Here is a 17,458-nt window from a genome sequence, read left to right as displayed (position 1 = left end):
AATTGGTTAAATGCGTATCAATAGACTATGCTGAAGCAGTTGGTGGCGATCGTGCGGAAGATGAAAACATCAGCTTACAATATCCTGAAGAATATCTACAACCGTTAACACCATCCGGTCTTCCACCACACGAATTACTGTAGAAAGAAGGATGTATCTAAGAAAGGTAATGTAGTACATCCTCTGCGGATAACATTAGACAACAAAGGAGATCCTAATATGACATTTGTATTAAAACATTAACAGTTTCCCGTTAAAATAGCTTTTGCAAAGACAATTAACAAATCTCAGAGCCAAACATTCGAAAAAGTCGGCTTATTTAAAAGAGAGAAAGAAACTAAATTCAATCACGGACAGTTATACGTTGCATTGTCACGAAGAAAGTCCAAACACAGAATCAAAATTAAATGTGATATTGATGAAAATTTTATTTGAAAAATTGTTTTTACTGAAGTTTTACAGTAAAAGTGTAAGTTTAAAAAGTATTTGCATGTTAATTTCAAAGCCAAACAGAACGAAATCGTATTACGCAACAATAACTCTAATGCAACATGAAACATATTTTACTTTCAAATTATTACATTTTACTATTTTTTAATATGGTTAATTATTTGCTGTAATGTAAAATAGTTAGTTCTATTATGCATATGTAACAATTCCCATGAAAATAACAATCTTTTTAAATTGTACCTCAGCATCTGCATATGCGAGCGGCAGTACCGCAAGGAGGCTAGCATGTAGCGCAGGCCCGGGGGTTTGTGAGCGAAGCGTGCAGGGGGCAAAAAACAACAGGTGGATATGCAATTTGCCTTATGATGACTTTTATTTGGTGACTATAGCACTGTTCATCCCTATAAAAACTCCATTTCCTGACCCTCTGAATTCTAAAAGAAATGAATAGTTGTTGCAGTCCATCTGTTGCTTGTCATTTTGTTTTGCATGTTCATGTATAACTTTACAGTTCAGTTTGACAAGGGAATCAATTGAGAAAGTTGAATCAGACCAACTTGCTTACCAAATTATGTGCCCACATCATCCAGGCCAACCAGAACGCATTAAAACTGACCGTAATACTACCTACCTTCAGCACAGTAGTAATTTCCACATGTAGCTCATTGTGAAAAGGACAAAGTGTTTTGAATGCCTGCAGGCAATGAATTTGATTGAGACATCTGCAAATAAATAGGAATTATCAGTGTGATAATCAATGTGATACTCAGTAATTTTTTTCTTTAACTGGGTGATGCATGCACTTCTCCTTTCACCAAGGTTTCATCTTTTTCCTGATGTTTCTTTTCAGCAAATTCTTCACAGGGGACTTGATATATAGCAACTGTCTACAACATCACATAAGCTACTTCCAGTGAAATATAGATGTACCCGAGCAAATGATGTGATACTCTCCTTTGCCTGTCATTTTTAATGGTTTTTAACCCCGCATAAACTACAGGACACACTGAGCAGACCACTTGCATATTTTTCTACTAATACCACAGGTAAGTAAACAACCCTGCAATAATAAATCAGTATGTACCCCCTTTATGTAAAAAAGAAGAAATGGTAGGTGTATGAAATATTACGTTAATATAATTCACCACTATTAAAACTTTTAAGTGTAAGTTGTACATAAAGAAATGCAGATTCAGCACATACCTAAGCATATAGTCGAGGCGTGTTATTGCCCTAGGTCTGTTGACTGGAAATAGTTCTCTTAAGTTCTTCAACAGTGCCAGGCAGTATTCTCGAAAAGAAGTAAAACTTTCTGCAAGACTTCGTTCCTGAATAATGTGAATCGGAATGTTACAATAATATTTTATGTTGTATACTTTCAGGTTTTTTTCAATGTTTATATTGCTAAATGGCAAAAAAAGACATGTCTTTGAACCAATACAACTTTAGCATTAAGGGCCAATTCTTGCCTAATGTAATTAACAATATGAATAATAAAAGAAGAAAATTACAAAGAATAAAAGCAAAAGGATCTAATAAGAGAAAATTAAACTAAAATAAGAACTGTTTTACTGTTTAACTCTCACAGACTTTCTATTAATGATCTTCACAGTTAGAAAAATAATTTATTGCAATCATCACCTGAAAACTGCTACTGATGCTCATATTATGTTGAACTACGTTTGTGTAAAATTATTTGGTAGGCAAATAAACTTTAATATGTAATTACTAGGAGCAGATGGAAGAGGAAGAGGTTGGGAGGAACAAATAATATATTTCATCCCTTTAGTGGAATGGCGATTCTAAATTGGCCCTAGTGTGTGCTTGGTGTGTGGGTGTGTTTGTGTGTGTCCTGCGGTGGGTTGGTACCCTGCCCGGGATTGGTTCCTGCCTTGTGCCCTGTGTTGGCTGGGATTGGCTCCAGCAGACCCCTGTGACCCTGTGTTCGGATTCAGCGGGTTGGAAAATGGATGGATGGATCCCTTTAGTTTTAGGTTTTATGTTGAAAAACAAGTACATTAGTTAGGCAGTATTTGGATCTAAGATTATTTTTTGGTGTCTTTTTATTTGTTAAGTAATTAAACTCTGGGTTGATGAAAGTGAGACCAAGTGAAAGGCACAGGAGCTGTTTTGACCCTAGAGTGTAAACTGAAGTGCAGTTATCTAAAAAAAGCAAAATAGAGGGGAAGTCATGTACAACATATTGCAAATAATCCATCTGTTTAAAACAAATGCAGTTCAGAACAAGAACAAAATAAAATTGGACATAAGTACCAGCTCTGTGCTGAGTACATCAGTTGTCCATTTTCCTTCAATGTTCTTTAGCAGCTCAAGGAGATAGGAATAGTCCAAGCTTTCAACTTGATGATGCTTACTGAAGGACTGCCACTGCCTAAAAGAAAAATAAATACATACATAATTATATAAATAATAAATATATATATATATAGTTAGGTCCATAAATATTTGGACAGAGACAACTTTTTTCTAATTTTGGTTCTGTACATTACCACAATGAATTTTAAATGAAAGAACTCAGATGCAGTTGAAGTGCAGACTTTCAGCTTTAATTCAGTGGGGTCAACAAAACGATTGCATAAAAATGTGAGGCAACTAAAGCATTTTTTGAACACAATCCCTTCATTTCAGGGGCTCAAAAGTAATTGGACAAATTAAATAACTGGAAATAATATGTTCATTTCTAATACTTGGTTGAAAACCCTTTGCTGGCAATGACAGCCTGAAGTCTTGAACTCATGGACATCACCAGATGCTGGGTTTTCTCCTTTTTAATGCTCTGCCAGGCCTTTACTGCAGCGGCTTTCAGTTGCTGTTTGTTTGTGGGCCTTTCTGTCCAAAGTTTAGTCTTCAACAAGTGAAATGCCTGCTCAATTGGATTAAGATCAGGTGACTGATTTGGCAATTCAAGAATTTCCCACTTCTTTGCTTTAATAAACTCCTGGGTTGCTTTGGCTGTATGTTTTGGGTCATTGTCCATCTGTTTCATGAAACGCTGCCCAATCAATTTGACTGCATTTAGCTGGATTTGAGCAGACAGTATGTCTCTGAACACCTCAGAATTCATTCGGCTGCTTCTGTCCTGTGTCACCTCATCAATAAACACTAGTGTCCCAGTGCCACTGGCAGCCATGCACGCTCAAGCCATCACACTGCCTCCACCGTGTTTTACAGATGATGTGGTATGCTTTGGATAATGAGCTGTTCCACCCCTTCTCCATACTTTTTTCTTGCCATCATTCTGGTAGAGGTTGATCTTGGTTTCATCTGTCCAAAGAATGTTTTTCCAGAACTGTGCTGGCTTTTTTAGATGTTCTTTAGCAAAGTCCAATCTAGCCTTTCTATTCTTGAGGTTTATGAGTGGCTTGCACCTTGCAGTGCCCCCTCTGTATTTACTTTCATGCAGTCTTCTCTTTATGGTAGACTTGGATATTGATACGCCGACCCCCTAGATAGTGTTGTTCACTTGGTTGGCTGTTGTGAAGGGGTTTCTCTTTACCATGGAAATGATTCTGCGATCATCCACCACTTTTGTCTTCCGTGGACGTCCAGGTCTTTTTGCGTTGCTGAGTTCACCAGTGCTTGCTTTCTTTCTCAGGATGTACCAAACTGTAGATTTTGCCACTCGTAATATTTTAGCAATTTCTTGGATGGGTTTTTTCTGTTTTTGCAGCTCAGGGATGGCTTCTTTCACCTGCATGGAGAGCTCCTTTGACCGCATGTTGTCTGTTCACAGCAAAATCTTCCACATGCAAGCACCACACCTCAAATCAACTCCAGGCCTTTTATCTACTTAATTAATAATGACATAATGACAGACTTGCCCACACCTGCCCATGAAATAGCCTTTGAGTCAATTGTCCAATTACTTTTGAGCCCCTGAAATGAAGGGATTGTGTTAAAAAAACGCTTTAGTTGCCTCACATTTTTATGCAATCGTTTTATTCACCCCACTGAATTAAAGCTGAAAGTCTGCACTTCAACTGCATCTGAGTTCTTTCATTTAAAATTCATTGTGGTAATGTACAGAACCAAAATTAGAAAAAAGTTGTCTCTGTCCAAATATTTATGGACCTAACTGTATATATATATATTGATCTATATTTCACAACATTCACTGTATCTTGAACAGAATTGACACTTGTTAACTGAAATTCAACATGTGTAATACTGGGAAAATTTTAAAAAAACTCTTGTTACATGGAAAGAAAGAGGGATTCATAAGTTGAGAATAGCTTGAAGACTAACTCAAAGATGGAATGAGCTGTTAGTAGTAGGTTCACAGGACTTATACCTCATCTGCCAAATGAATAAATACCATAACAAGGACTGTACTATCTGTATACACCAGGTTCTTCCTCTTATTTTTATGTTCTTATGTCTGTGCATGCATTTTGGGGCCTGTGTATCACAACCCCTCCATGCATTGAGAGATGAGTCAGAAACCATATTAGACTTTGATATTTTGATAAAGTTGATGTAAATGTCAGCTAAACTTTTGCTTAACGTTTCATGGTCTGTGCTGTCTGCTTATCTTGATGCTGCAGCCTTTTCTATTAATCAGATTCCTATTAAGCAAATGTATTAGGTGTAACTAATGAGCTAACACTTAAGCACAATACCTTCAAATGAACTGACAATCTGATTTTAGTGATTTTTCACAATTTATGGGAGCGGGTATGGATTATAGGGTTTTCAATTAATTTGTTCTGTCAATTCTCATCTGTCTTTTACTGTTAGTTGTTTACAATGATAAAGCATTTTATTAAAATTTCTTAAACATATGTTGCCCTGATATAGTTTTCTTTTAATTCCAAATGATGCATCCCCATGCTTTGCCTACATTAAATTATACATCATACATCAAACTTGATGGTGCACATGGCCTTGTCTTTTGCTCAGGTTTATAGTTGTGTTTATAATCATTTAGTAATTGAAGGCCAAAATGTTCATGTTACTGAACTCTATTACTTACAGAATGACTCGATGCAAAGGTGATAGGTCAATCTGTGCTGCATGATGGGAAAGCACAGTCCATGCAGGCTTACTGAGTTGTCCCTTCCAAGCATAAGAGTCTATCTATTAGTAAAGGACAGAAATTTCAATAGATTCTTAAAAACATGATCTGTTTCATTTCAGTATATGAAAATACCTTCTAGTAACCTTGGTAGTTACTAATATTCCATTATCATACCTATTAAATTCTATTAATACCTACCTACTATTAGTTGCAATAAAATGATGAAATACATATTGAATCAAATATTCTCAATGCAGAGCCAGTGTGCTATGTAAAAATATGCCATAGATTAACATTCAGTAGGAGGAACATTCTTTTAGCTTAATGTATTTTGCATTGGTATTATTGAGAAACCTGAGCTGTCCTAAAGCATAATTCCCACATACAGTAGAAAAAAGGCAAAAAAAATACCAAGATGGAAAATGATACCTTAATCTGGGCATGTTCATTTTCTATAATCTGTCTGAGAAAGAGTTTATGAATAGTCACATATGACTCCTTCTTGCTTAAAGATGTATCTCTCTACGAGAAAATACACAATTAGAATCAATATACGTAACATTTGCATTTTCATCAATATATATATTATCAAAAATAATAAACCTTTTTATTAATATGCTTCTACAAAATAAAAATGAACATATATTAATTATAATCTACAACCCCAAATCAGAAAAAGTTGGGACAGTATGGAAAATGGAAATAAAAAAATGCAGTGATTCTTAAATGACTTTTATTTCATTGCAGACAGTATGAACCCAAGATATTTCATGTTTTGTCTGGTGAACTTCATTTAATTTGTTAATATACATCCATTCCTGCATTCCAAAAAAAGTTGGGACGGTAAAGCATTCACTACTTTGTAATATCGCCATTCCTCACAAAAGACAAATTGGCACTGAGGATACCAACCGATGAAGCGTTTCAGGTGTCTCATTCTTCCTGCAAACACGTCTTATGGTGTCAACAGTCATTGTTGCATTTTTTCATTTCAAAATTCTCCACACATTCTATATTTGGGACAGATCAAGACTATATGCAGGCTAGTCCTGTACCCATAGCCTTATTCCGAAAGCCATGTCTTTGTAATGTGTGCAGAATGTTGTTTTGCACTGTCTTGTTGAAAAATGCATGGATATCCCTGGAAAAGATGTTATCTTGAAGGCAGCATATGTTGCTCTAAAATCACAATGTACTTCTCTGCATTAATGCTGCCATCACAGAATTATAAATTACCTTTGCCAAGGGCGCTTACACAACCCCAACCATGACAGACCTTGGCTTTTGGACTTGTTGCTGATCTGTCTTGTTGCCTAGATTGTCCTTTTCATCTCTGGTCTAGAGCACATGCCATCCCATTTCCTCCAAAAAAAGAAACTGAATATTGATTTGTCTGACTACAATATGTTTTCACTGTGTGATGGTCCATCCCAGATGCCTCCAAGCCCAGAGTAGACAACGCCACATCTGTACATGGTTAACATAAGGCTTCTCTTTTGCACAGTAAAGTTTAAAGTGGCATTTGTAACTCTGTATTGTAGTGTTTGACAAAGGTTTGCCACAGTAATTCCTTGCCTATGTGGTTATATCATCTATTGATGACATTTCTTGATGCAGTGCCATAGCAGGGATTGGAAATCATTGGAGTTCAGCTTAGGTTTGCGCCCTTGCCCTTTATGCACTGAAATTCCTCCTGATTCCTTGAATCGTTTAATGATATTATGCACTGTAGAGGGAGAAATATGCAAATCCTTCCAGTCTTTCTTTGAGGAACATTTTTTTACATATTTCAACAATTTTCTCATGCATTTGTTAACAAATTGGAGATTCTACGACAGCCTTTGCTCCTCAAAGACTCAGCCTATCATGGATACTGCTTTTGTACCAAATCATGATTACAATCATCTGTTGGCATCACCTGTTTAAAATCACATCATTATTTAATTATTTTACCACATTACTGGCCCTAATTTGCCTCCGTCCCAACTTTTTTTGGAATATGTTGCTGTCCTGAAATTTAAAAATGGATGTATATTAACAAATGAAATTAAGCTGACCAAACAAAACATGAAATATCTTGGGTTCATTCTGTCTGCAATGAAACAAAGTCAATGTAAATGTAAGAATTATTTTTTTTTAATTTGAATTTTCCATACCATCCCAACTTTTTCTGATTTGAAGTTGTAGACAAACACTAATGCAGGGACAATTTAGAATCTCTAGCTAATAAATGTATTTCCTTCATACATTAATCTCTTTTGTGGTTATTAGAAACAGTGTCAACATGAATGGAATTCCATTTGCTCTTTGGGCATGCTCACGTGCATATACATATCCACTCAAACTTCAGTAAAATTTTAAAATACAAAATGAATTAAAATAAGGTCTTTGAACCAATTAAAAAATTTAGATTGTAACAAAAATATCAATACTGTATTTATATGTAGAAAACAACAATCTGTTTCTTGCAAATCAAGAACTATGACATTTTCAAAATTTGTCATTTTCTTCCTTTTTGCTCCATTTATCTGACTAGCCTAGCTAAATTATAAAGTCAAACAAAAAGTCAAAATAAAATAAAAATAACCAAGCTGTGTAAAAAATGAAATGGAGTCCAGATTAGAAATGGCACTGGTACTGAGTATACCTGGGAAGATATTAGTTTGAGTGCAAGGTGGCATTCTCCTTGAACACTGGATGCACTGGAGCGTGGTTCCAATTTAAACCAGCGGTCAACTCCTTCAACAGGAATTTCCTGAGAAAAAAAAAATCACAATAGATGAGCTTGCAAAATGTACATTTAAGGTGGCATTTAAGCCCAGAATGTCAGACAGTACACACATTCATGGCTAAGGGTGTTTAACAAAGAAAGAAGATAACACATGCATTCATTCTGACAGAAAAATAGTGCTTCCAGATGCAGGTCCTGTTCACATATGGGAACAAATTAAAATACCAAGTAGCTGGGGAAAAAGAACATCTAAAGAGTCTGCATATATCAACCACTTCTTTTACTCACCCAACTAAACAATCAAAACAGTTTCTCTAATATGCCTGAATGAAGACTGGTCTATTTTAAAATTTGTTAAGCTTCTTGTAGGGTTAAGTGGGTAGTGTTCATGGCATTTCTGAAACATAAATTTAACTCAAGCTCAGTTACAGCAGAGAAGTTTAAGATCACGTATTAATGTGCTGAGATGTGAAAGATACTGGTACACTGAAAAAAACCTTGAGCCTGCCATTTTGTATACTTACATGTTTCAATACATGCCTTTAGGGCACCAGAACCTATCCCAGTAGTATTAGATGCAAAGCAACAACTAACCTTGGTTGGGATTCTAGTCCATTATAAGGCATTCTTAAACACACAGATCAACACAGGAACAAATTAGAGATGCCAATCAACCTAACACACACATCTTTGGTGTAAGGAAACAAGAATACCCTGAGGAAATACCTATTTACAATGGGAGAACAATAAAGGTCTACATAGTTAGTAACCTAGATTACTGGAGCTGTGCGGTAGTAAGAGAAATATTCTTTAACATGACAAATACATACATTTCCAAACAACACTTCTAAATATTAGTTTTGGAAATCCCACAACTTAAAGACAATTTACACCATTTCTTTTACACACAGTTGGTGGAGATAATTTGTCACACGGTGGTTAACAGTCCAATACAGTATTTTTCCAGCCATACCTATTCATTCACACTTATTAGAGCTGCTACATGCACAACATCATTTCTTATGATAAATAAATCAACCTCTCTAGTGGGTATACATGGCCATGTAAATCCTTTTCTAGGTGTCTGAATGTCTGAATAAAATCAGTGGAGGATTAAATCAGCACTCAATAGAAATCCATACAAATAGAAGATACTTACATTAATGCCAATATTAAGACAGCCAAGAAAGTCATCCACATTTTCCTCTGCTGCAGACCCTGCAGTCCCATTAGCTCGCACTGATTTGGCTATCTGTTTGAAGTACCTGCAGAGGTTTGAAACAGTTTTAGGATTGCTTGCATTAAATGTACTTATGGTAGATACCAAAAGAGTTTCCCAATGCTCTGTGCTTAAAAAATCAATTTTTATTTGATATATTGCTTTCACAATGAGTTTATCTCCCACATTATTCCAGCTAAATTGTTGTTTTTTTCTGTGCTAATATTTTCTACTCCAACATAAATGACTACAATATGTGTCTTGAGTTGTATTAATATTCAGTATGATCATCATCATTTTATATTGTATTTTTTCTGGTAAGGATCCCATTATTAAAATGCTGAGCTAGCCTAACCAGGCCTCCTTGTCTTCAGCATGTCTTCAGCAGGTGTTACCAGGGAAGTCAAGAGATGTAGCCCTTTCAGAATGTCCTGGGCCTTCCCTTTAGTATTCTCCCAGTAGACTATGCCTTGTATACCCCCCAAGAGAAGTGTTTATGAGACATCCTAACTACATGCCCACGCCACCTCATCTGGCTCATTTTGATCCAAGGTCCTCCTGTATTGCCAAACTTATCAATCTTTCATAAAGAGTGACACAAAAAACCCTGCTAAAAAATTCTGCTGTTAGTACTCTTGTTTGTTTAGTCATTACCCAAATCTTGTTACCATATGTGATGATGGGTTTGTAGACTGAAATCAACAGCTTTATCCATGTACTTAGATCTTGCTTCACCAACGTGTTCCAGCGTAATATTCTCAAAACCCCTTCTAGTACACTGATTTGTTTGTAAATCTCATGATCATTTCTACGCTTGCATGTTAATAAGACCCCAATATCCTTGAACCCCTACACTTGGAACTGCTGCTCACCACTTATCTGAAAGGAAAAATCCACCATCTTCAGAAAAAGGACCACAACCTTAGATTTGGAAATACTTGTTCTCATCTCAAATGCATCACACTCAGCAGTGCAATATTCCATAGTGCACTGGAAGATCATTGCATGATAAAGCTATGAAGACAGTATCTGCAAACTCCAGAGATGCAACAAATAGATCTTTAAGCTGAATATCCTGCAAATCTTGGCTGTGCTCTGATATCCTGTCCATGAACATCATGAATCAGTGAGGAAACAAGATTCTGCAACATTGACGGAAAGCACTCCCTAAAGGGCCTTTACTTATTACTAAGAATGCAAGCACAATTCGTGCTCAGCAAAATACACAGACTAAATGGCATGCAGCATTGCCCCCAGAATATTATATTCTTGCAGCATCTTCTACAAAATACCAAGTGGTACACAATCATAAGATTTTTCCAGCTTCACAAAGCACGTATAGGTAGGAATGGCAAACTACCAAAGTACTCTTCTACTCTTCGAGGGCTAGGATACAATCTACCTTACTCTCCCTTCAACTGCTGGTAACAGTTTCCATTCCAGTACCATGGCCTACGATTTCCTAGGAGACTGAGGAATGTGATCCCTCAGTAAATAGATTCTCTTGCCCCTCTTTCAAAAATGGGGTTAAACTGTCCAGTCTGTCTATACCTGCCTTCCATGAAACAATGAAATAAAAAAATACCACCACAATATGTAGTGCTTTCAGCAGCACAAGATAGATCTTGTCTACGTTATAGCCTTGTTGCTATGGGGCTGCTACAACTCAAACACAGAGATGGTTCACCCCTAATCATTTCTTCTAGCATTATCTCCAGCTCTGAGGGCATGTCCAGTTCATTTAGTAGCTACTCAAAATATCCTTTCCACCTATAAATGACATCCCTATTTGAGGCCAGCAGCTTCGTCCATTGTTTAAAACAGCCTGGGGCCATCCCATTTAGTCTTCTTTAGTGGAGTAGTGGGGTCTTTAAAAGCAGTGCAAAAATCATTCTCTATGGCCTCACAAAACTACATAAATACTCAGGCCACTACTTCAGATGCCACCTTTTTTGCCTGTTTTTTTCTTTATCGTGACAGCTTTGCTTACTACTGGAGTCCACCAATGGGTCCAAGAGTTGCCACCATGACAAGAACCTTTGGCCACAGCTTCTTGCCCCTGCCTCCACAATTGCTGTCATGAACATGCTCCATTTAGATTAGGAAAATATCATATAGAAATGAAAGTTAAACTCATTGTATACAGATGCACCTAGTTATAACTAGTGTTAAGTCAATTCTATTTATAGAGCATATTTAAAACAACAGAAGTTGACCAAAGTGCTATACAGTTTATATATATATATATATATATATATATATATATATATACCAATAAATATATAGATACAGTAAATAAATAACACTGAAATACTTAAATAAATTAAAAAACAGTACTTGCATGCAAGTTTAAAAAGCTAAGGCAAAAAGTTTTTTTAGAGTGGCTTTAAAAGTGACCAAAGTTGGTGCTGACCTAATATAAAAAGTTAGACTATTCCAAAGCTTAGGGACAGCCACTGCAAAGGCATGGTACCTCTGAGCTTAAGTCAAGTTCTGGGCAGAGAACCTAAGTGATTGCAAAGGAAAGTAAAGTTTTAAGAGGTCAGTAAGATAATAGGGGGCTAAACCATTCAGAGACTTAAAAAGAAGTTACAAAATTTTAAACTCAATCCCTTGGCGAACAGGAAGCCAGTGAAGAGACGCTAAGACTGGTGTGATGTGATTATATTTTCATGTGCCTGTTAGCAGCATTCTGAACTAGTTGAAGATGAGCAAGAGATGACTGATTAACTCAAGTGTATAATGAGTTGCAGTAGTCAAACCAAGAAGAGACAAAAGTATAAATTAGTTTTTGAAGATCATCTGCAGAAAGAAAAGGCTTGACTTTAGCTAGTACCCTGAGATGATAGAAACTGGCTCTTACAATGAAGTTATTTTGTTTATTAAATTTGTGGGCATTATAAAAAATCAATCCAAAATATTTTTCAAACAGTTTACAGTAGGTTGTGAAAGGGCCAAGGTTACTTGCAGGAGCACAGGTAAGATCAGAATCTCCAAAACACATAATCCATCCATCCATCCATTTTCCAACCCGCTGAATCCGAACACAGGGTCATGGGTGTCTGCTGGAGCCAATCCCAGCCAACACAGAGCGCAAGGCAGGGAACCAATCCCGGGCAGGGCACCAACCCACCACAGCAAAACACATAATCTCTGTTTTTATTATTTAAGAAAATGTAGTGACATCCATATTTTAATGTCAGTCGGCAGTTTAGTCGAAGGCCCCGCTGCTCAATGACATCACCACCGATCCACCTACTGATGACATCACTTCCAGCAAACCTTGATGACACCATTTCCGGTAACCAGAAACCACCTTCCTGCCACATCAGTTTCTGTTCAGGCCACCTTGACTCCTCTTGACTTCTTCCTCCTATCCACCATATTTGCAGAGCAAATTCAACCCCTGTTAGTCAGTTTAGCTGTGAACTCCGCTTATGTAAAAACATGTTTTTTTTTCTTTTGCTTATTTTCAGTATACGGGGTGGCCATCCCCAAACCTTTTTCTTTGTGCTGCCTAATTTTTTTTACCACATCTTATAGGCAACCTTGTGTTCAAATAAGGTGTTCATTATGGTTAATACATGACTAGTAATAATTCACAAATAAGATTCAGATCAGAGGTTTCCCATTGTGTCCCTCCTCTTATCTCCATCATTCTCTACTTGATCACTGAAGATGCCCCTAGGACTATAGTCAGTAGGAGGAACTCTATCAAGCAGTGAATCCAATGTGTGTATAAAGACAGAATACCATGAGTAGTAGTAATTCACTGCATGTATGCAAATAACAGGAAAGGATTTGCTCACTGCAATACAAAGTTGTAATACTGCAACCCATTGTCCCCTGGAACAAACGCCTACTATATGGAACCTAGAATGGGTTTTCTGTCTGGCTTCTCTGATTGGGAAACTCCAGACAAAGAGAAACCAACATTGATTAAGAAGTTTGGTTCCAGACTGAATGCTATACGTAGTAGTGTATAAAATTATATTAACAGTGGCAAGAAAAAGTATATGAACTCTTTGGAGTCATGTAGTGAATTATTTACATACCACTATTTCTACTTTCTCTAAGTCTCTTAATTCCATCCCTCCAGGCATTTCCCCTGACTTAATTGTAGTTGTTGTGGTAATATTTTAAAGGGTAACCGGGTCACTATTCCACAGGGTGACATCATTCTTAAACATACATCCAATTGTAGTTCTAAAGGTGTTAATTATCTTTTGGTATATCCCTGTCCCATGTTATAAGTTGGTAAAATTACTCAGTCGATTCATCACTGAATCACTGAACATTAAAGTAATATTAGGACAAATTCTTTAAAACAGTCTTTTTTGTGCCGTTTATAAGGATTAGGAACAAGAGTGCTTCAACTCGTATTTTGAACATGGATCAAGTAAAAGGTACCTCCTATCTAGTTGTTTTTTTAAGTGTTTATTTTTCACTTGAATCTTTCATTACCATTTTTATATTTATTTTTATTTGATTTTATTTTTATACAGTTGTCATTTTGAGGAAATTAAGTTACTTTAGACCCACATCAGTGAGCACCTGTTAATATATAATAGGTAGTTATCCTATTAATTACAATGTTGGAGGTATAGAATGGAATTGTTATATCTTCAGTGGTTGATTATATTATTCTTTTCATGTTGCCTACTTGGTTGCTGGGCCCTGAGGAAGAGGGGATTCCTCAAAACGTGTCAGCAATATCTATACATTGTGACAGACGTTCAGGGACGTTGCCCCACCGGGATGCCGGAAGAAACAGAGGACCGGAAATGGAGCAGTACTTCCCCAGGAACGCAAGAGGGCAGCATCCCTGTGGTAGGATGTGGCCTCCGCCAGGGGGCGCCCGGACGTTTATGGAATCCTGGATGGCAGCACTTCCGCCACACCAGGAAGTGCTGCCGGAAGAAATCCCAGGCGCACCCGGAGGATCTAAAACTTCCGCCACACCAGGAAATGTCGTTGGAAAAGAGCACCTGGAGCCCTTCCGGGTCATTATAAAAGGGGCCACCTCCCTCCAGTAGATGAGCCAGAGTTGGGAGGAAGGAGACGGAGCTTGTGAGGAGGGGAGTAGAGGCGACAGAGACAGGGACAGAGAAAGAGAGAGAGAGAAGAAAAGAGATGAGACTGTTGGTGAATAAGGCATTGTGGTGCTGTTTATAAATAAACATGTGTTTTGGACATTCTGGTGTCTGTCTGTCTGTGTCCAGGGGCTGGCTTTCTACAACATCTTTATTATTTATTAGTTCCACTTGTGGCTTGCAATGTTTATTTGATGTTGACTCTTGCTAGTTGCTAGGTGATCTTTTTGGTGACATTTATTTTGTTTAATATGTCCTGATTCTGTGCATGTTTTTGTTTACTTTTATGCAATTTTTTTCTTGTCCCTTGGTTTATGCAAATATTATACACTGATTTTTCCATATTGGGTTGTAAATGTCCTTGGTTTGTATATGTATAATTGGTTGTATATTGACTCAGATATATTACTTGTGGAATATGATACAAAAATCTGTACCTAGTGGATCTATATTGTTTTTTTTTATATAAAAAAATATACATTTTGTAAGTATGTTGTGGTATGTTATGTCCCGGCCAATACCCCCAGGCCGCTAGATGGAGCCCTCCTTGCAACGTGGAGATGCCCTGAATTCCAGCAGGGCATCATGGACTATAGAGTTTTAATACACAGCCCTGCTGGATAACATCGGGGCCGCCAGGGGAGGCTGCAGGGAAACACAGACACGTTTACTTTCCATACAGCCCGGAAGTAAATCCTAGTCACATGGTTGGAAGAAATAAAGTGCTTCCGGGCTGATGAAGAATAGAAGTTTTCATTTGACCCGGAAGTGCTGGGTAATCACATGGACTGAGGGCTTAGAAGCGCTTCCGGGTCACAGACTATAAAAGGATTGTGGGAGATCCCAGACGTCGAGCTGAGCTGGGTGGAAGGATGGCAACGCATCTGGGAGTGTGGAGGATTATTGTAGTGATTAGTATTGTGTATTATATGAGCATTGTGCAGAGGAGGGTGCTTTGTGCACTTATTTGTTCAAATAAATTCAATTATTGGACTTTTACCTGGTGTCTGACGTCTGGTCTGAGGGTTCCAGGGAGCGAGAGCGACCTAATCTGTCACAATGTTTAAAACAAGCGTTCATATGTTATATTATTAATTTAATACAGTACATTTAGTGCCTGCTTACTTGGTGTGTTTTTTATATTTATTAATAAGCAGCTGTATTTGATTTTTCAGGTTTTTTTCTGTATTTATAGATTCCTTTTGTAATGAACGGAGGTATAATGACATTCATTCACACTGGCATAAACACCTCCAATATCTTAATTTTCGGTATACATATGATACCATAACAGGCAAATATTCTGCTATTATAGAATGACTCCAGGTTTACTTATTCATTATTTACTTTATCAAGCAATACCATTTGCTATTGGGTGATAAAATGGCCCTTTAAACCTATAATACAGGTCTACGTTTAGACAGTAGGATGTAATTGGCTATGAAGATAAACTGGAACTTGTAGGACTGCAAAATCCAATTCCAACTCCTGCCTGATATACTGTATGACTTTGAGGAAATCATCTATTTGTGATAAAACTGTAAAATTTTACTTGTGCCATAATATTTATATTAATTGATTTTAAATAGCCATTTTAAATTGGCCATTTATTAAATACACACTATTTGATACTGTGATTATGTGTGTTTTAGTATTTAATTGCTTATTGTTGTAAATTAATCTTACTTTTATACAGCACATTTAATTGAAAAACCCCACATTTACAACAAAACATAGCCTAAAAGTTTCTTCAAACACTTTACAGTATTTTCAAAGTGAAACAGCCTACAGATAATTAACAAAAAAGTGAACACTTACATAAATGCAGACTACACATTCAATATATATATGAATGAATATACATGAAAACTTAGTTACTTATTATCTTAGCTTAAAAAATGCAAAAGAAAAAAATCTCAGTGACTTAGAGACCGGGCTGAATGTTGAGGCAAGGTTAGAATGAGTGTCAGCAAAAAAAATACTCAGTTTTCTGATGTTTCACAAAGAACATTGGCTAAACTGATGTTAGCAATGAAGTTGGAGGGATGACCTCATCAGCTAGGGACAATAGTAAAGAAAGGTGTAATCTCCTTTACCATGATCTTTGACTATTAAAATAAAATTCAAGACTGAACATTGTTGTGGGGTACAAAATCTATAAATTTTGGTCTTTATTTTCATTATACTTTGTTCAAGGCAAAACAACAGATGAACTTAATACAGGACACATCAAAGCCTATTCTCTTCCCGATTTGAAGTTCACTTTTAAAACAGATGTTCCAACAAAGAAAGGAAGACATCCTGGTATCTAAGGCTATCAATTATTTTATAACCTCGGCATCTTTGGGCCAACAAGTTGCTAAATTGGTTTACAGCCTGGGAAAGGAAGACATGCCAGTAGTACTAAGCAACATGTAAAGTTTTATTGTTTGGGAAAACAGACTTACTCAAGATTAAAGAATTTGAGTGAATCCATTCATCATATTGATAGCCAGCCGATCAGGTGTAACTAACCGCATTGAATTTTATAATAAATATGCCTTGTCAGAAGAAGGGACGAAGATGTCGGGAGTAGAGAACAGAGTGATATCAACGTGCGGCCATTTCCATCTGATCGTCAGAAAAGCATCTAATGAACAACTATGACTGCTAGATAACAAGCCGCCTGCAACAGTCATCCTTGTCATCTTTTAACTTTTTGTAAGCTTTTTTCTAAAGACTATATATATCCAGACTTTACTATCAGTCCTATTTTCTATTATTCTTTGTTCCACTGGTATTATTATTCCTGTAATAAATACCATGCTGCTTTTAACTTTCTATGCTTTGTCTTAATGTCTAGGGTGATTGAAATAATAAGGTAGATTTTTTTAAACACCTGGTACAGCCGAAGGTTTGCCATTACTTCTGTGCTACAAGGTTTATTA

The 17,458-nt window shown here is 36.7% G+C and overlaps 1 protein-coding gene across 2 annotated transcripts in view; it reads right to left on the bottom strand.

Moving 5' to 3' along the window:
- baiap3 (BAI1 associated protein 3) overlaps positions 1-17,458 on the bottom strand; it is a 163,590-nt gene that overhangs the window by 22,315 nt on the left and 123,817 nt on the right. For both annotated transcript variants that reach the window (XM_028814468.2, XM_051933963.1), the window contains exons 11-17: positions 9,379-9,484; positions 8,136-8,243; positions 5,918-6,010; positions 5,444-5,547; positions 2,725-2,842; positions 1,654-1,778; positions 1,082-1,172 (exon numbers count right to left, since the gene is read on the bottom strand). In XM_028814468.2, coding sequence (XP_028670301.2) covers positions 1,082-1,172; positions 1,654-1,778; positions 2,725-2,842; positions 5,444-5,547; positions 5,918-6,010; positions 8,136-8,243; positions 9,379-9,484 — 745 coding nt within the window. The remainder of the gene's footprint in view (positions 1-1,081; positions 1,173-1,653; positions 1,779-2,724; positions 2,843-5,443; positions 5,548-5,917; positions 6,011-8,135; positions 8,244-9,378; positions 9,485-17,458) is intronic.

The sequence above is a fragment of the Erpetoichthys calabaricus genome, chromosome 11, assembly GCF_900747795.2.
Source record: "Erpetoichthys calabaricus chromosome 11, fErpCal1.3, whole genome shotgun sequence".
Lineage (NCBI taxonomy): Eukaryota > Metazoa > Chordata > Cladistia > Polypteriformes > Polypteridae > Erpetoichthys > Erpetoichthys calabaricus.
The sequence above is the reverse complement of the archived record's forward strand: the minus strand, read 5'-3'. Positions and strand labels throughout refer to the sequence as shown.